Below are 21047 nucleotides of genomic sequence, written 5' to 3'. Positions count from 1 at the left end.
ACAGCTGGACCTGGGGGCAAAGGCCTCACCTGACAACCGGGGGAAGACGCCCCAGCCTGGCTGAGTGTGGCTCATGGGGGAATCTGCTCTATGTGCAGAAATTCCTCAAGACGTGTGAGAGTCAAGGCAGGATCAGCTGCTCCAGGGTCTGCCGGGGCTAACACACCCCCGTGAGCTCTGTAACCTCACCGCAATGTCTAACACTCTTTATTTACCACGGTGCTATACAAAGATGATAGACTTCACAGATGCTGCAGCACAGCCAATCTGAGTGGTCATCTGCACTAAGATGCCACTTGTACAATTCAAAACAGAAAAAAACGATCAGGTAGTTATTTAAATTTATCAGAAAGAAATGAAGCAATTTCAACATTAGGTCTTAAGAAAGTATTCAAAATATAAATGAGACTAAAACTATTCACAATTAGAGTATAAAGACCTGATAATCCATTCCTCTTTGAGACAAACCTAGAAGCTCCATAATGTGAGATCTATCAGAACCCTTGATGGCTTAATAAACCACATTCCTACAGGCTTTGAAAAGTTCCTAATCATACCCAACCCTTCAGCAGTGATGGAAACATTCTACTTTGATTCTATCAAACTACCCTACATGAGGATTACAGAAATTTGGCTTGGTCTTCTCAAAAACATACCATCTACAAGAGCAGTTCTCAAAGTATGGCCTGGGGACGACAGGGAGTCCCCAAGAACCCTTTGGGGGTCTGCAAGGTCAAAACTATTTTCATAATAATGCTAGGATTTCTGTTCGTTCCCCCCTCTTGTTTTCTCAGGAGTATATGGTGGAGGTTCCCTGACCTAGACATAACATGTGTGATGGTATCATTCCTCTGATGTCAACATATAATGAATTTATTATTGTTACTTTGAAAATGAATTAATAATTATTTTTAAAGCTCCTAAGTTTTAATTTAAAATATGGAATTCTCCAGGCAAGAATACTGGAGTGGGTTGCCATTTCCTTCTCCAGGGGGATCTTCCCGACCGAGGGATCAAACCCACGTCTCTTGCATCTCCTGCACTGGCAGGTCGGTTCCTTACCACCAGTGCCACCAGGGAAGCCCAATTTACAGCACAGCAAATATATAACCACAAAGGCTCTTTGGAGTATGAAGAGGACCAGTGCTTCTCAAGCCTCACTGAGCATCAGAATCACCTGGATTAAAGCTCAGATTCCCATGCTCTACTTGGGGAGCATGATTGGTAGTTAGCCTGAGGTGGGGCCCAGTCATCTTTATTTCTATTAATAACAAGCTCCAGAGTGATGCTGAAGTTACATGTCTCCTGATCTCATTTGAATACAAGCTGTTTTTGACTCATTTTTATCAAACTGTGTAACACAAACCACTTAGTAGTAGCTCATGAAACCAGTTTGTGGGTCAGACCAGCAATAAAACTTATGAGAGCACTTTGCTCACACTATAATCCAGAGCGTGTGTATCCTAAGTCATGATGTAAAATACATTTATTACAGTGGTTCACAAAGTAGTCTCTTCTCTAGACACATCTGCACGCCATATATCACCACCAAAAGAGCGGGAAAAAAAGGCAAAACAAGGTATCCTTAAGCTCTTAAATCACTTGTGTTGTAAGCCTCGTGAATCTAACTGGAATTATATAAAATCTGCATACTAATCTGAGAAAGACCAGCACTCATAAATGCTGAATCTCCCAAACAATAACTGATTTTTCCCCATGTGTTCAGATTGCATTTTTTTGTTTCTTGACAAGATTTTACAGTTGTCTTCATAAAGGTTCTATCTTCACTATTACATTTTCTCTATAGTCTTACAAGATACTATAGTTAATATGAAAAGATCTGGGGTTTTTTTTTTTTCATTTGCCTTTCAAGCTAGCTTCCCTGCAGTAACCTGTGTTTCACTTGGTCTAATAAATTACCAGCTGCACTGACTCAGGCAATATTGAGAAAGGAGGTTCCCAAGTAAAAATAGAATTCCATCACATCTCATAGGCAAACTGATATAATGCATAACAACTTTAACCCTTTTATTGATAGCAGAACAGATTTTCAAATTTTGCCAGTGATAAATATGCAATAAATTTGGTATAAGAGTGCTAAAAACTTCTTGACTTCTGCTACTCAACTCAATTTGTTTCTACAGTTTTTTAAAGAATCTCAAGTAATTTTAATAGAGAAGGGCTACGAAGATCATCAACTCCATCCTCAGTGCAGTGTGCTGTCTCTTCTCCTGCGGTGTGGGACAGATGGTTATATATGACCCACAGAACTCCTCCAATACAAGAAAATGAAGACTTCTTACAAGGATTTCTGAATCATTAGCCAGTTACTTCTTATACTGAGTGAGACTGCTTCTTTGTGACTTCCACCCATAGATCTGGACTTTTCCAATCTAAAGTAACATTGAATAATTCTATTCCCTCCTCTGCTTGTACATCACCAATCTAGACTGCAGTTAGACATCCTGTACCGTGCTTAGTTGCTCAGTCATGTCCAACTCTGCAACCCCACAGACAGCAGCCCACCAGGGTCCTCTCCATGGGGATTCTCCAGGCAAAAGTACTGGAGTGGTTGTCAGGCCCTCCTCCACAGGATCTTCCCAAATCAGGGATCGAACCCAGGTCTCCAGCACTGCAGGCAGATTCTTTACTATGTGAACCACTCGGGAAGCCCTTAGACATCCTAAAACATTAAATAAATGTCCTGACCACTCTTGAGGTACTCTGGCCATGTCAAAAGAGGGGTATTCAGGTCCAGAAAGACAATGTACCAGAGATACTACCATAAACAAGAATACTTATCCTTTACATTATACTTCTTAGATATAGAGGCATTACAATATGTTTTAATATATGGAAGCCAATTTTGCTCTTTACTTTTCACATAATCTTGGCTAGTCTCAGAAATCTATGATTACATATAAGCTTTAAACATGATTTATGTAGTAAGCCTTGTGAATCTAACTGGAACTACATAAAATCTGTGTATTAATCTGAGTAAGACCAGTTCCCAAAAATGCCAAGTCTCCCAAACAATAACTGATTTTTTTACCCATCTGTTCGGATTCTGTTCTTGTTCCTTGACAAGATTTTCCAGTTACAACTATCTTCACAAAGGTTCTATGTCTTCCCCATTTCATTTTCTCTACAGTCTTACAAGATACTATGGTTAATATGAAAAGGTTTGGTTTTTTTCTATTTTCGTATCAACCTGGCTTACACACAAGTCACTGACTTGGCATACTTTTCTTGTACTCAGCCACCTTGCCAAATTCGCTTATTAAGTCTAGAAGTTTTTATTAATAAAACTAGGATCTCCTGGGTTTTCTAGGAATATAATAATACCTGGGGGGAAAAAGTCTCTTTCAAAAAATATTTATACTAACTACTTCCCTTTTTCCTTTTTTATCCTTTATAACAGTGTTTAATAATAATAGTAATTTTATAGTTGACCTCATTTCATTCCTGATTTTAAGGGAAATGATTTCAGCATTTCATCATGTAAAATGATGCTTTTTATTAGTTTTCAGTAAGCAGCCCTTTAATCAAATTTAATTGGCTTACTTTTACTTTTATTAGAAATGCGTTATTAAAAAGAGTTTCTTTACCAAGTGGCTACTGAATATATCAAATATCTTTCTAACATCTATTTTTTGGTAAGCAATCAGGAGTTTGCAGAGAGTCAGACACAAATGAGCAACAGACTTTCTTAACCTTCTGGGGGGATAACTTCAAAGCCGTGAGCCCTCAACAATGTCAATGCTCTCCACTCCAGTGGTTACTGTAGGTCAAGCCCCTGATGCAGCACCTCGTTGAGGGCCTCTGTGAAGCCCCTGCTATTACCCACCCACCTAGCTTTAAGAAGCCTCATCTGTGTTCTCCTAAGTGGTTTTCTTCCAACCGTCTGTGGTTGACACTTTCCTGGGGGTTCCATTTTAAGGCCGTGCATATGAGACAGTGCTGACAGGTGTCCTGGCCCTGAGCCATGCGTGCTCTACGTGTAGGCTGCGGCTTGGCCGACCCCTGGCCTCATGGGTAGGGTAGTCTGGGGGTCATTTTGTTTGGGGGAAATCTTTGGGTAATCCCTTTAAGGGTTGGTTAGATTTCTCAAGGGTTTCCCTAGTGGCTCAGCAGTAAAGAATCCTCCTGCCAAGATGGACACTTGGGTGTCCTGGGTTCCATCTCTGGGTGGAGAAGATCCCCTGGAGGAGACATGACAACCCACTCCAGTATTCTTGCCTGGAGAATCCCATGGACAGAGGGGCCTGGCAGGCTGCGGTCCATGAGATTGCAAAGAATCGGACATGATTTAGCAACTAAACAGCAGTAAGATTTCTCTGGGATAGATATTCTACTATTGTGCCTGTAGCTATTTGCCCGCCAGCACTCTGGGAACCAAGTGGAGAACAGGGCTGGGGAGAGAAGGAATCACCACATTATGTCCACTTTCACTTGATCCTCTGCCTTCTCTGCCTGACGTCCCTCAGGGCATGTCCCTCAGAGTCGTGTCAGACTCTGCAACACTATGGACTGTAGCCCACAAGGATCCTCTGTCCATGGGATGCTCCAGGCAAGAATACTGGAGTGGGCTGCCATCTCCTTCTCCAGGGGATCTTCCTGACCCAGGGATCCAACCCCCGTCTTTATGTCTTCTGCACTGGGAGACGGGTTCTTTATCACTAGCGCCACCTAGGAAGCCCTCATTGTTCTCCACCGCGAAGAACCTCAAAGCCTTGGCCAGGGCGGAGAAGACAGTCACCCTGTCACAGTGAAAGAGCCGATGCCCGCAGGTCTAAAACTGAGGACTGCCTGTCCTCAGGGATTCTTCTAGGCTCTTCCTCCCTGGCTGCGGAAGTCCTCTCCCTTGTATGCAGATGGCTCTGTGTGCTTGTGATCAGCAGGTCAAAGTGCAGGCAGTGGTTTGCCCCCAAAAGTTTAATAACCAGTTGGGACGTGGGAAGGAAAAGAGCCCCAGTGAAAAGCACGTGCTAATTCCCTAACTGTAAATACCTTCTCCAAGGCTTATTTCAAACCACCAACATCGCATCAAAGGAGGATCAGGAAGAGATACATGCAGAGTCTCTCCTGAGGCAGTATTGTGGCCCCAGCACCTGCAGAATAGAGTCCTCAGAGGGAGCATTTAACGTTCTACACTCCCTCACCCTTGAAGCCATCCTGGACTCCCCAGATCACAACTGGTTTCTTTTTTCTCTGCTCTAAGACACTCAGCTTATATCTTCACCTTAGTGCTCCTTCTGTTCTGTCCTGTAGTGTAGTTAGTTCTTTACAGGTCTATTTCCCTAATGATATAACCACACTAAGGATGAGGAAGATACATTATTTCTCTTTGATTTTCTTCTACAGCATATACCAATTATTTGTTGAATGATTTTAATGACTGAATTTTTAAAGGCAACACTTCAGTCATGTATTTAACACTTTTAAAGGTACAGAAATACATGATTAAATTCAGAGGGAAAAAAAGAGAAGTATAATTTAATGGTAGACTTCTTGGGTTGAATCAAAGTTTTCTAAACATTCTGCAACTTTTCAGAAGAGAAAGATAATTCTAATAATTTCTAATAGAAATTAGATATCTAATAATTTGATAGGGATAATAATTCTAATAATTAGATATCTAAAGATGTCTAATAATTTGATAGGGCTGGTGGTTCAAGTGCAGCAAGGCAGCAGAGAAATAAGTCCGAAATTGCCATTTTAGGCTAAATGAAATATTTCTTAAAGTATCTTCTTCTTCATTTTCCCTTTATTACAAAGTCAAAATATCTACTCCTCCATTTTCTATTTACTTTTCAGAATCAAAGGAAAATACCTTTTCAACATCAGCATCTAATAAGTTGACATGACAAACAAATTCTGTGTATTCTATTTTTAAATTTTAGACACAATCTTTTCAAAGTTCAGCCTAAGAGTCTTTAGTAAGTAACACTGTCCTAGTCTACAAATAAACTTGGGATAATAAACATACATAATAGAAAATTTTAATGCAGTCATAAAACAGGCACTAGCCTATGAACAGCGTCTGAGGTAGCTGGACAGATGGGAAGCAGATGGGTAATCCCAAAGGGGCAAAATGACCCAGCCTCAAACATATGGATAAGATCCCGGATTAACTTCAGTTGCCACTTCCTGCTGTCTCTTTCAGGCACATATTTCAAACAATCAAAGATGATACAGTTTAATATATTTAGGACCTTCTATGGAGAAAAATTGGGAAGAAGAGGTAAAATCATCTGAAGAAGGAGGAGGAGATATAGTAGCCACTCAGAGAAGAAAGAACTGACATGAAAACAATATGAAGGAACACAGTCAGCGGCAGACGTTCAGAATGCCAAACACAGGTGTGCGCTTCTCAAGTCCCTATGTGACAACACACAGCATATCCTGAAAACGTCTGTGACTTATGAATTTGAATTCTAGCACAACAGAATGACTATTAAAACAGAAGTAAAAAACTCTAATTTCTGGCTTTATTATGTCACTGATCATTTAGCTTTATCAGGCTTTCTGTGCTTTGGTTTCCTTATACGTAAAATGAAGGCTGAATTAAAAATTGCTAAGGCCCTCTAACAACGTACCACAATTTAAAAACTATTATGCATAAGAATCAGAATTATAGTGTCTGTGCTAATAATCCTGTCCCAAAAAAGAAGTGTAATATATTAAGCTTATTACAACAAACCGCAATGTTTGATTTTCAGAAAACTTCTGAGTTCTCTTGAGAATTTGGAACATTTTCAATTGCTGCTAAATATATATCACAGAGTACCCAACTCCAATTAGAAACTTTAAGTGCTCCATAGTAATGGGATATGACACCAAATATGCATAAACACATGTATAAATGTGTAAATGTATACATAAACATCCATGTACACACACAGTATTTTGATCTGTCATCTCCTGCCTACTGTTTCATGTAAGCCAGGCGGACACAAAAGCACATGGGAATCCAAGTCCACTTCACAACTGACAACAACTGTTAATTAAAACTTTAGACAGGACAAGAAGCCAAAACTTTAGGATCGAAACAAATTTGTAATCTGAATACACATACAGTTAATTCAAAATAGTCAAGGTGACACCTTCTCACCTACATTATGAGCACCATTCCTTTCATTAATTTGACAAATATTTATTTAGGGTCTGCTTTAGTTGTATGGATACAATAAAAAGCAAAAACATAAGTGGCATTTGACTTCATGAAACCAAGAGATATTAATGAAATAATCACATAAGTAGAAAAGTGCAATCATGTTAAGGTTGTAATTTATGCTTCTAAAAATTCAAAAGTTTGGGAAAAAGAACATGATGACTCATTGGTCTTTGTTTCAAGTTCTGAAATAAAACACTTTATTTTTCTTGGTACTAATGATAAAGGCCTATAACACTAGAGTTTTGAAAGAACAATCAAATCAGTAATCCCCAGTTAGTCTTACAAACACTCCATAATAAATTCCTTGGTAAGAAATTGCTATGTAAATGTATTTAATATCTCTACATGAAGCTGGCCTGAATCTACATACACCTCCTAAAATGAATGAGTCATTTTATATATTAAAACACTTTAAATGGATATGAAGCATACTTAAAAATTGTGAGAGAAGATCTAAGCTTCATATGTACCAAGCTCATTAGAAGCATATGGAGAGCTTTCTGGCCTCACTTGAACATTTCTAGTAAGTCTCGAGTGAGTGCTGTCAGCGTCTTAGTACTGCGTTAACCGTGCTTTTGATGCTCACTCAAGGCTTTTCTCTGCCTCTCACCCGATGAGTAACTGCTGCTTCCCGGAAACACTCACGGGTAACCCTGCAGTGCTAACTTTCACAGAACATTCATTACTTTACTCAAAACTCAATTTTCAGGATAAAACCTTCATCTTCTTGGACATCTCCATTTCCATTAATAGGAATAGCACCTGGTAGTCTGAAATGTTCAGTGCTCATTTTCATAAAGATACAGTGTTAACATTAAAGAAGAGATCCTATACATATTCTTATCAGCAGGGAATACAAATCTGTATTGGCTTTCAGAAACACAACATTCCACAAACTAGCTGAATTTCTCACTCAACAAAATTACAGACTATTACACATTTATGAGTCACTCATGAATACTCGAAATCGTGAATGTCAATAGCCTAGGATACTCTTAGGTATTAACATATAAGTATCAAGCACAAGATAGGCAAAAAGCCCTAATTTCAGAAGAGAAGAAAGCATCCATTGTAATAAAGTATAAAAAATAATAACTTTAATACACTAAAATATTTCAATATATACAAACCTTTAAAGCCATCTGGATATACATCAGAAAGAAATTTAGTGTTGATGTCTCCTTCTATAAAGCGTGAGTTGATTATCACCTCTCGAAGCAATGCGATATTATGTGTAACACCTAAAAATAAAATAACAGACTGACTTGAAAATCAATGAGTCAGTTAAAAATATAATTCCTATGATATGCATAAATGTATTATTAATGTCCTATGACCTACCAAAAACCAGGCAAAATTACTTATCTCCTTGATTTCAAGTGATAACAAAATATCTGAACTTGAGGCAGCAATAAAACACTAAATGTAAACTCAAGAACCCTATGATGGCCATGTCAATTTAATGGGGACACATCAATGTCTTTTCAATAAATGGGAGAACCACTAGATATGCATTTGGGAAAAACAGAAGATGAACCTCAACCCTAACTCACAGGATACATAAAAATTAACTCAAATTGGGTCACAAGCCTAAAACTATAAGACTTACAAAAGGAAATAAAGGAGAAAAATCTTGAGGTAGGGAGCAGATTCTTAGATAGTACACAAAACCCATGAACCATAAAAATAAGTATACCAACAAATCATACTCCATCAAAATTTAAAAGTCTGCTCTTCAAAGGATTTAGTTAAGAAAACGAAATGGCAAACTACAGACAGAAAAAGTATTCACAACACATATTTCAAATAAAGAACTTGTAACTGGACTATATAAAGAACAATTACAACAGTAAGATGATAAACAAACCAGGCTTTAAAAAAAGAGGCGAGGTCACATACACCAGCTATACTGAAAATGGATAACCAACAAAAACCTATCCTATAGCACATGAAACTCTGCTCAGGGTTATGCGCCAGTCCGGATGGGAGTGGAGAGAATGGATACAATGTATATATATGGCTGAGTCCCTTCACTATACACCTGAAGCTATCACAACATTGTTAGTTGGTTATACCACAATATAAAGTGTTTTTGGTATTAAAAAACAATTTTTTGTTAAAATAATCAAAAGATATAAGCAGGCATTTCACAAAATATACACAAATGGCCAGCAAGCACAAGAAGATGTTCAACACTGTAAAAAAAAAAATATGGAAATATACCCAAATACTAATTTAAGTGGTTGAAAGTTAAAATATAATATGAAGTGTCAATAGATATGTGGTACAAGTGGGGACTGTCACAACCTGTGATGGGGGGAGGGGGGAAATAAATTGGTACATTTTGGTTTACTTCCACTTTGGACTGTATGAAGGTTTCTTTAAAAGTTAAACATACACTCATCATATGATTAGATAATTCACTCCTAACTATTTACACAAGTTACAATAAAAACATACGCCTATACAAACACTTACACACAGATGTTAACAGCTTTATTTACAAAGTGAAAAACGAAACAGTCTAAATAGCCATCAAAAATGAATGAATTAACAAAATGTGGTTTGTCCATACAAGGAAATTCCACTTGGCTGTAAGAAGAATCCAAAATCACTGCAGATGGTGACTGCAGCCATGAAATTAAAAGACATTTGTTCCTTGGAAGAAAAGCTCTGACCAACCTAGACAGCACATTAAAACGCAGAGACATTACTTAGCCAACAAAGGTCCGTCTAGTCAAAGCTATGGTTTTTCCAGTAGTCATGTATGCATGTGAGAGTTGACTATAAAGAAAGCTGAGCACCAAAGAATTGATGCTTTTGAACTGTGTTGTTGGAAAAGCTCCTGAGAGTCCCTTGGACTGCAGGGAGATCCATCCTAAAGAAAATCAGTTTTGAATATTAATTGGAAGGACTGATGGTGCAACTGAAACTCGAATACTTTGGCCACCTGACATGAAGAGCTGGCTCATTTGAAAAGACCCTGATGCTGGGAAAGATGGAAGGCAGGAGGAGAAGGGGATGACAGAGGACGAGATGGTTGGATGGTATCACTGATTCAATGGACATATGAGTTTGAGCAAGCTCTGGGAGTTGGTGATAGACAGGAAGGCCTGTTGTGCTGCAGTCCATGGGGTCACAAAGGGTTGGACATAACTGAACTGATAAGAAGTGAATCCCCTTATATACACAACAAGGATGAATCTCAAATTATTATGCTGAATTAAAGAAAGAAGCAAGACCAAAAATAATGCATACTAAATGCAACCTACAAGAAGCGTTAGGACAGGGTCAGAGACAGGGTGAACTGCAAAGGCCACGAGGAAACTTTGGGAGGTGATAGAAATGTTCAGTCTTTTGATTATGGTGATGGTTTCACAGGTCTACATAGGTCAAAACTCACCAAATTGAATGCTTTAAATATAAGTAGTTGATTATATGTCAAGTATCCTTCAAAATAAGTAGAGAATAAAGAGGAGAGTTGTGGGGACAGGAGAGGCAGAGGAGAGAGGACAAGGAGAAGAAAAAAGCTGATGATCAAGAAGGAAAACTGAACCCAGGACACAATGACTCCTTCAAAGTGAAGGAAATGGCAACTCACTCCAGCATTCTTGCCTGGGGACTCCCATCAACAGAGGAGCCCGGCAGGCTGCAGTCCATGGGTCTTCAAAAGAGCTGGACACGACTTGGCAACTAAACAACAAAACAAAACAATGACTACTCCAAAGCGAAGTTGAAATAGGTAGCCACTACAGAGGGGTATGAATGGTACAAGGAGGAATATACAATACAGAAAAGTTTATGAAGGAGGTATATTACAAAAATATTAAATAGGAATAAAAGGTAGAGCAAAGAGGCATCTTAAAACCAGCTATTAGGGAAAGCAGGTATTAGATCAGGCGTCCACTAAAAGGGCAATTGGAGTATATTACACAGTTGAAGTAAACAGAGAGATTTGCTAATTCCTTTCAATTCTTTAATGATTCAGTCATTAGCACACCCTCCAGGTAGAATTAGATGTATAGTTCCAATTTGTACTACTATGCTTCGTAACAAACCTAGAAAGCCTGATTCTGTTCTGGCTATTCAAGCCTTAGAGAACCCCTCCCTATACAATAATTACAAAGTAGGCAAAGAATCGCTCAGGTTCAAGTACCTGATTGACCTCTCACTCTGAGTAAGCTATTTAAACTCTCAAAGTTTTAATGTCCTCATTTGTGAAATGGTGATAAATAATAAATCTATTTAGTATCACTGTCATGAGGTACAAATGAAATAATGTTTACCACAATCTAGGGCACTCAAGACTATTATTGTGCTCATTATTATCCTTCTATATGATAATAAATATAGAGCAGAAGACAACATGTAATTAATAAACAACAGACAGACGCTGAACAGCACTGACCTACTACCTTCTAGTTCATTTTCTGTAAGAATGGAAGCTCCACAAACCTAAGCTCATATCTAATTCTACGCGGAGGGTGTGCTCATCCTATAAGCAAGATCAGGAAACTACGGCCTGCGGTTCAGATGGTAAATAAGGTTTTACTGAAACACAGCAGTGTTTATAAAGGGTCGTCTTCATGCTTCAAAAGTAGAGCCTAGTGGCTGCAACGGAGACCATGCTACCCACAAAGTCTAAGATATTTCTTCTCTGGCCCTTTACCAAAAATTTGCCCATATCTGCTAACAAGTGTTAACAATGTTGTTCCAAGCAAATTAATCTATACCTATTAGCAATTTCTCCACACCTAATACTCATGCAGGAGTCAGATATCACAGGAAGGAAAATGAAAGTAAACTCTATGCTATATGTTTTGGGGGAACTTTTAGCAACCAGTGATAGAACAAGAAAATGAGCACGAAAAAGAAGACACAAATAAGAAAACTGTGATTCAAAGTGACTAAATCATTCAACAAACGTTTAGTACACTATAAATAATAATGGTTCAGTTCAGTTGCTCAGTCATGTTCGACTCTTCGAAACCTCATGAATCCCAGCACGCCAGGCCTCCCTGTCCATCACCAACTCCCGGAGTTCACTCAGACTCATGTCCATCGAGTCGGTGATGCCATCCAGCCATCTCATCCTCTGTCGTCCCCTTCTCCTCCAACCCCCAATCCCTTCCAGCATCAGGGTCTCTTCCAAGGAGTCAACTCTTCACATGAGGTGGCCAAAGTAGTGGAGTTTCAGCTTTAGCATCATTCCTTCCAATGAACACCCAGGACTGATCTCCTTTAGGATGGACTGGTTGGATCTCCTTGCAGTCCTAGGGACTCTCAAGAGTCTTCTCCAACACCACAGTTCAAAAGCATCAATTCTTCGGCGCTCAGCCTTCTTCACAGTCCAACTCTCACATCCATACATGACCACTGGAAAAACCATAGCCTTGACTAGACGGACCTTGGTTGGCAAAGTAATGTCTCTGCTTTTGAATATGCTATCTAGGTTGGTCATAACTTTTCTTCCAAGGAGTAAGCGTCTTTTAATTTCATGGCTGCAGTCAACATCTGCAGTGATTTTGGAGCCCAAAAAAATAAAGTCTGACACTGTTTCCACTGTTTCCCCATCTATTTGCCATGAAGTGATGGGACCAGATGCCATGATCTTCGTTTTCTGAACATTGAGCTTTAAGTCAACTTTTTCACTCTCCTCTTTCACTTTCATCAAGAGACTCTTCAGTTCCTCTTCACTTTCTGCCATAAGGGTGGTGTCATCTGCATATCAGGTTACTGATATTTCTCCCAGCAATCTTGATTCCAGCTTGTGCTTCTTCCAGCCCAGCGTTTCTCATGATGTACTCTGCATATAAGTCAAATAAGCAGGGAGACAATATACAGCCTTGACGTACTGCTTTTCCTATTTGGGACCAGGCTGTTGTTCCATGTCCAGTTCTAACTGTTGGTTCCTGACCTAAATATAGGTTTCTCAAGAGGCAGGTCAGATGGTCAGGTTATTTGCATTTCTTTCAGAATTTTCCACAGTTCAATTGTGGATGTGACTGGTGATAGAAGCAAGGTCCGATGCTATAAAGAGCAATATTGCATAGAAACCTGGAATATTGGGTCCATGAATCAAGGCAAATTGGAAGTGGTCAAACAGGAGATGGCAAGAGTGAACGTCGACATTCTAGGAATCAGCGAACTAAAATGGACTGAAATGGGTGAATTTAACTCAGATGACCATTATATCTACTACTGTGGGCAGGAATCCCTTAGAAGAAATGGAGTAGCCATCATGGTCAACAAGAGAGTCCAAAATGCAGTACTTCAAAGCAATCTCAAAAACGACAGAATGATCTCTGTTTGTTTCCAAGGCAAACCATTCAATATCACAGTAATCCAAGCGTATGCCCCAACCAATAACGCTGAAGAAGCTGAAGTTGAACGGTTCTATGAAGACCTACAAGATCTTTTAGAACTAACACCCACAAAAGATGTCCTTTTCATTATAGAGGACTGGAATGCAAAAGTAGGAAGTCAAGAAATACCTGGAGTAACAGGCAAATTTGGCCTTGGAATATGGAATGAAGCAGGGCAAAGGCTAATAAGAGTTTTGTCAAGAGAACACACTGGTGATAGCAAACATCCTCTTCCAACAACACAAGAGAAGACTCTACACATGGACATCACCAGATGGTCAACACCGAAATCAGACTGATTATATTCTTTGCAGCCAAAGATGGAGAAGCTCTATACAATCAGCAAAAACAAGACCGGGAGCTGACTGTGGCTCAGATCATGAACTCCTTATTGCTAAATTCACACTTAAATTGAAGAAAGTGGGTAAAACCACTAGACCATTCAGGTATGACCTAAATCAAATCCCTTATGATTATACAGAGAAGTGAGAAATAGATTTAAGGGACTAGATCTGATAGATAAAGTGCCTGATGAACTATGGATGGAGGTTCATGACATTGTACAGGAGACAGGGATCAAGACCATCCCCATGGAAAAGAAATGCAAAAAAGCAAAATGGCTGTCTGGGGAGGCCTTACAAATAGCTGTGAAAAGAAGAGAAGTGAAAAGTAAAGGAGAAAAAGAAAGATATAAACATCTGAATGCAGAGTTCTAAGGAATAGCAAGGAGAGATAAGAAAGCCTTTCTCAGCAATCAATGCAAAGAAATGGAGGAAAACAACAGAATGGGAAAGACTAGAGATCTCTTGAAGAAAATTAGAGATACCAAGGGAACATCTCATGTAAAGATGGGCTCGATAAAGGACAGAAATGGTATGGACCTAACAGAGGCAGAAGATAGTAAGAAGAGGTGGCAAGAATACACAGAAGAACTGTACAAAAAAGATCTTCATGACCAAGATAATCACAATGGTGTGATCACTCACCTAGAGCAGACATCCTGGAATGTGAAGTCAAGTGGGCCTTAGAGAGCATCACTACGAACAAAGCTAGTGGAGGGGATGGATTTCCAGTGGAGCTATTCCAAATCCTGAAAGATGATGCTGTGAAAGTGCTGCACTCAATATGCCAGCAAATTTGGAAAACTCAGCAGTGGCCACAGGACTGGAAAAGGTCAGTTTTCATTCCAATCCCAAAGAAGGGCAATGCCAAAGAATGCTCAAACTACCGCACAATTGCACTCATCTCACACACTAGTAAAGTAATGCTCAAAATTCTCCAAGCCAGGCTCCAGCAATACGTGAACCGTGAACTTCCAGATGTTCAAGCTGGTTTTAGAAAAGGCAGAGGAACCAGAGATCAAATTGCCAACATCTGCTGGATCATCGAAAAAGCAAGAGAATTCCAGAAAAACATCTATTTCTGCTTTATTGACTATGCCAAAGCCTTTGACCTTGTGGATCACAATAAACTGTGGAAAATTCTTAAAGAGATGGGAATACCAGACCACCTGACCTGCCTCTTGAGAAATCTGTATGCAGGTCAGGAAGCAAAAATTAGAACTGGACATGGAACAATAGACTGGTTCCAAATAGGAAAAGGAGTACGTCAAGGCTGTCTATTGTCACCCTGCTTATTTAACTTCTATGCAGAATACATCATGAGAAATGCTGAGCTGGAAGAAGCACAAGCTAGAACTACGATTGCAGGGAGAAACATCAATAACTTCAGATATGCAGATGACACCACCCTTATGGCAGAAAGTGAAGAGGAACTCAAAAGCCTCTTGATGAAAGTGAAAGAGGAGAGTGAAAAAGTTGGCTTAAAGCTCAACATTCAGAAAACGAAGATCATGGCATCTGGTCCCATCACTTCATGGCAAATAGATGGGGAAACAGCGTCAGACTTTATTTTTTTAGGCTCCAAAATCACTGCAGATGGTGACCGCAGCCATGAAATTAAAAGACGCTTACTCCTTGGAAGAAAAGTTATGACCAACCTAGATAGCATATTCAAAAGCAGAGACATAACTTTGCCAACAAAGGTCCGTCTGGTCAAGGCTATGGTTTTTCCAGTGGTCATGTATGGATGTGAGAGTTGGACTGTGAAGAAGGCTGAGCGCCGAAGAATTTATGCTTTGAACTGTGGTGTTGGAGAAGACTCTTGAGAGTCCCTTGGACTGCAAGGAGATCCAACCAGTCCATTCTAAAGGAGATCAGCCCTGGGATTTCTTTGGAAGGAATGATGCTAAAGCTGAAACTCCACTACTTTGGCCACCTCATGTGAAGAGTTGACTCACTTGAAAAGACCCTGATGCTGGGAAGGATTGGGAGCAGGAGAAGGGGATGACAGAGGATGAGATGGTTGGATGGCATCACCAACTCTATGGACGTGAATCTGAGTGAACTTCGGGAGTTGGTGATAGACAGGGAGGCCTGGCGTGCTGCGATTCATGGGGTTGCAAAGAGTCTGACAGGACTGACGGACTCAACTGAACTGAACTGAATACATATCAAATAAAATTTTAAATACGGTAGTATCTTGTGACAGACTGCAGGATTCCCGTAATTTTACATTTTATCTTTCCACAGTAGAATGCTAACTAAACAAAAGACCACCTAGACAGACTCCATTTTCTCATCTATGTTACAGCTAGACAGACTAATTCCAAGGAAAAAAAGAGTCTAAGTTAAAGAAATGTATCCAAGTGCAGTCTCACTTACATGAAAAAAAGAACTGCTTGATCTTCGTTTCCTTCCTTTTCCCATGGGCTCCTTGATACTGCAGGAACTCGGCTTTGGCAATATGGATGAAGGGGAGAATCAAGGCAGGTGTAGGGGGTAGGTGGGGGTGGAAAGAGACAGGTCTGTGTATCTCCCGGAATAATGGCCACAGGATGTTAACTTGCCCCATCAGTGCAGACCAGCCAGACCATTAAATAAGAAGTAGATGAATTTCTATCTTATTTATACCACTGGATTTAAGACACTTTGTTCCAGCAGGTTACCCTGTACGCATGGGTACACATGGGGGAGAAAAAGTCCTTTTTTCAGTATGACTTGCTATCTCTGAGCCAACAAACATGAACAGTTTAATACATCTTTCCAGGCATTCTTCTATCCATCTCTTTATTATATTAGACTAGCAACATATGAAAAATTCTGAGCATCTCTCTTCCTGAGTCAGAAGATAATCACGTCTATAATTTTATAAAATACAATTTTCAACCTATTCAAACTATTTCAAAACGTTTAGAGAAAGTTCCAAAATTCAAATTTTAATGCTACTCCTTTATTTATTCCACGGGAGAAGTTTTCACATATAGACAGTAATCTAATAAATATCTTTCACAGTACATGCCCAGGAGAAATGCATAGTTTTCTCAACCTTGTTTTGTGGATAATGACTTGGTCCATACTAAATAACTAATGTTTTGAAGGGCTTTTGTAATTATGTATATCTCTACAAGGAATTATAAAAAAGTATAACAACTTCTGATTACACCAATACAGCTAACAAATCATTGCAAAAGTTGACATTTGCCTATATTATAGGTGATTTTTTTTTTTTTTACTTCCATGGGGGTCTTAGTTCCCCAACCAGGGATCAAACCCATGCCCCCTGCAATGGAAGCGCAGAGTCTTAATCAGTGGACCACCATCGAAGTCCCTAAGTGATGGTTTGCTACACAAAAACAAAGAACAATTTATTAAAAAGCAAAGCGTTAGGATGCTTAGAAGGACAAACTAGGTAGGCAAGAATTTAAAACAGAAGACACCATGGAAGAGTTCAGGCTACACAGAGGAAAGGAATCCCTTTGTCATATGTTTTACAAACAGACCAAACTAAATCACTTTGGAAGAAGAGTTACGACTTGCCAGCGAGATGTATATGTACAGGAAATGACAGATGCAGCGTCCTAGGAAGAGTGAAGAGACCTGGCTGGGAAAGAAAACAGAAAAAGACACAGAAGGACACAAAAATGGGTAAGATTAGAGAGGAACTTAAGAGCGTTTAAGAATTTTCATTTTGGTAGAAAGTGAATACCAGCAGGCATTTCTATGAAGAGGACTAAAAGAAGGATGACTCTGTGCGACCCCATGGCCTGTAGCCCACCAGGCTCCTCTGTCCATGGGATTCTCCAGGCAAGAATACTGGAGTGGGTTGCCATGCCCTCCTCCAGGGGATCTTCCTGACTCAGGGATAGAATCCACGTCTTTCACATCTCCTGCACTGGCAGGTTGGTTCTTTACCACTAGCGCCATCTGGGAAACCCAAAAGAAGGACACCAAGGCCAAAGGGTATGAGCAAAGAGGACTGGCGCACCAGAGAAGTCAAACAGGAACATTCAGGGTCTCACAGCCTAGCAAAGAATTCACTTTACCTTGAGAGCAACCAGAATGGCTGAAACAGGCAGACATGAGTAGATTTGTGCATTCCGGGAATCACTCTGGTGCTGCTACAAAAGGGATTGGGAAGGTTCAAGAGTGAAGTTGGGAAAAAGCAAGCTGACAACTGCAGGAGATGTGCTGGAAAATTGTAAGGCCTCAGCCCACAGTTAGGGAGCAGATGAGACAGGAGACAGGAGAAAGAAATCTCTCAGCCACACTTGAGAGATGTCTGGGAGGCAGACGGGGCTTGGTGGTTTAGGGGAATGGAAGGATGGGGAAGGTGAATCAAGCACCAACACCCGAACTTCTGAGTCTGCAACATCACAGATAATAACATTTACAGGAAAGGAATAGGTTGAAAGGAAAAAACTAGATGCATATTTTGCAAGTTAAATGAGAGACGCCTGTGAGACGGATAGATAATGTCTAAATCATTAGAATTCAGACTGGCAGACAGATTAAATGCACACACATCAGAATACAGAGATCGTGCAGGTGGACATTCACATGAAGGAATCCAGAAGAGAAACTGAAGCACAGACAGGCAAGACCAATCCAGCAAGTTTTGGAAAAAACAAGATCTTAAAGGAGGGACTGGAAAGGATGAATGTGAGAAGATCAAGGTGTAGTCGTAACTTCATTTCTAAAATACAGAGTTCTTATATATACAGTGGGCTTCCCAGGTGGCGCTAGTGGTAAAGAAGCCATCTGCCAGTGCAGGAGATGCAAGAGACAGGGGATAGATCCCTGGAAAGATCCCCTGAAGAAGGAAATGGCAACCCACTCCAGTATTCTTGCCTGGACACGAATCTCAAGGACAGAGGAGCCTGGAGAGCTACCGTTCTTGGGGTCACAAAGGCTGAACAACACGACTGAAGCTACTTAGCACAGGCACATAAATACTTTAACAATTCAGAATGTTTTGATTTATAAGTTATTTTATGTAAATAGCAAATAACTTAGAAAGGCAGTCTCTCAGCAATTTTGTCCTTTCTTCCTCCAGTTAAATAAAAATAATACTGTCTACTTTATATGCACAATATTCTGTATTTAAGTTTTACTGGCTTTTCTGTGATAGTCTCACGCTAGTATAAATTTTCTTGCCCTCTGTGAGGCCAATGCCAGAATCGTTGGCAATGGGTTCTGTATTCAGTAAAATACAACTTTCAGAAACAGTTAATGATAATCTGAACAAAAATGAGATGATTTACTGATGCCAGTGATCAATTTAAGACCATGACACCTCCAAATTTAAAATGCATGCAGTTTTGCAGGATAAATGATGTTGTACTTCAATCCCATATTCAAAGTTGAAAAAGAGGTGATTTTTTAAAATGTAACTCAAAGGAAACATCAGCAAATATTAATTTATGTTTTGGACAACAAAGAGCAGAGCCACTCAACCACACAAATGAAGCATGGACTTTCAAAAATTTTTCTACTTGATTAGTAAATAGAGCATGAAAACACAGACTTTTACCCTGCTAATAGTGTTTTAGGGATAAAATTAATATACAAGAGCACTTTCCCTTTAATGTTCTCTGAATAAAATATCACACATTACTATGTAATATTACATATATTACTAGTAATCTATTATCTTTTCCTAAGGACCAAGGCAAGACAAGGGTTAATGGCAGACAACCAAAATCCAGATCCCACAACTGATTGCTCCAAAAACTACTCTATATTAATTAATTCTAAAGTCAATTAAGGGACTAATAAGCTATTAAATCTAAAAGCTCAAAAGACCAGATAAAGGATAAAAAGCACTCAACCGCTAAAGGATACCCTACATATTTGAAAGTTAGCATTTTGTTCTTAGTTTACTTTTCATGTTCCAGTTACGACAATGCCGTTACATAAGCTGGTCCTGTTCAAACAATAAGCGGATAGCTGAGGTGCCCTCAGGCTTAGTTTTATAACTTTAACGATATTATTAATCACATACTCATAAAAATTATGACTGTGAGATGTGGACTGGGAATTGAGGATGACCTCTGCCAAAGTTCACGGGGTCCCATCTGTATGGGAAATCATGACCAGGCCACAGAAGAGAGGACCCCCAGGAGCAGGCTTCTCCTGACTACCTGCTGCTTCCAAAACACGGGCCAGACATGAGCTACACACACTGTCAGGATCAAACAGAGGCCAAAAGCCATCGCTTATTTCATGGGGGCTCAGAAATTAACTTTAACCAAATTACATCTTTTTCTAAAGAAGCTTTATCTTAACAAAAGCTCACCATCGGCTCCAGGAAAAAAAAAAATTATCTGAACAACTAAATAGTTATCAAAACTAAACAGCAAACTACCTACTGTTCTTCATAAAACAATTTTCTAAGCCCGCAATCCTTTAGAATTAGTCAGATGAATGAGATATAGTACGTATCGCAAATGTGTCTCCATTTTTATCCCTTAAAGGTAAGCTTTGGGAGAAGGGCAGCATATGCTCCCCTTTACTTATTTTTTTTTTAATCTTTCATTTTGGAATATTTTCAGAATTACAGAAAATTCACAAAAATAGTACAAAGAGCATATACATCCTTTACCCAGATTCTCCAATGTTAACATCTGGCCACCTTTATTTGCTTTGTCATTCATTGTTTCTCTCTTTATGTATACACACACAATTTCTCTTTTCTTAAACATTCGAGGCTAAGCTGCAGGCAAATACCTCTAAGTATCTCAGGGCACATCTCCTAAAACCAAGCCCAGTCTCTCCTGTAATCATAGTACAATGACCAAATCTAAAAATTAACACTGACAATGTATTATCATTTCATCTACAGACTTGATTCAAATTCCACCAGTTGTCCTATTTATGACCTTTTCTACAAAAGGAAAACATTTTCTTCCTGGTTCAGGAACTAATCCAGGATCACATGCTGCATTTAATTGTCATGAGTCCTTAGTTTGCTTTGATGTAGATAAGTTGATCCGTTTTTGTGTTTCTTGACCTTGACACTTTGGAAGAGTACAAGCCACTTATACTGTACACTTTCTTTCAGTTTGGTTTGCCTGATGTTTCCTCATGATTATATTCATGTTACACATTTTTGGCCAGAATAGTACAGAAAGAATGTGGACTTTTCAGTGCATCAAACCAAGAGGC

At 39.4% G+C, this 21047-nt stretch overlaps 1 protein-coding gene across 7 annotated transcripts in view; it reads right to left on the bottom strand.

Annotated features, from left to right (window-relative positions):
- The window catches only part of PCCA (propionyl-CoA carboxylase subunit alpha), a 363730-nt gene that overhangs the window by 150230 nt on the left and 192453 nt on the right, over nt 1–21047 (bottom strand). For all 7 annotated transcript variants that reach the window (XM_055542946.1, XM_055542947.1, XM_055542949.1 and 4 more), the window contains exon 17: nt 8308–8418. In XM_055542946.1, coding sequence (XP_055398921.1) covers nt 8308–8418 — 111 coding nt within the window. The remainder of the gene's footprint in view (nt 1–8307; nt 8419–21047) is intronic.

Source organism: Bubalus kerabau, chromosome 12 (genome assembly GCF_029407905.1).
Source record: "Bubalus kerabau isolate K-KA32 ecotype Philippines breed swamp buffalo chromosome 12, PCC_UOA_SB_1v2, whole genome shotgun sequence".
NCBI lineage: Eukaryota > Metazoa > Chordata > Mammalia > Artiodactyla > Bovidae > Bubalus > Bubalus kerabau.
The sequence above is the reverse complement of the archived record's forward strand: the minus strand, read 5'-3'. Positions and strand labels throughout refer to the sequence as shown.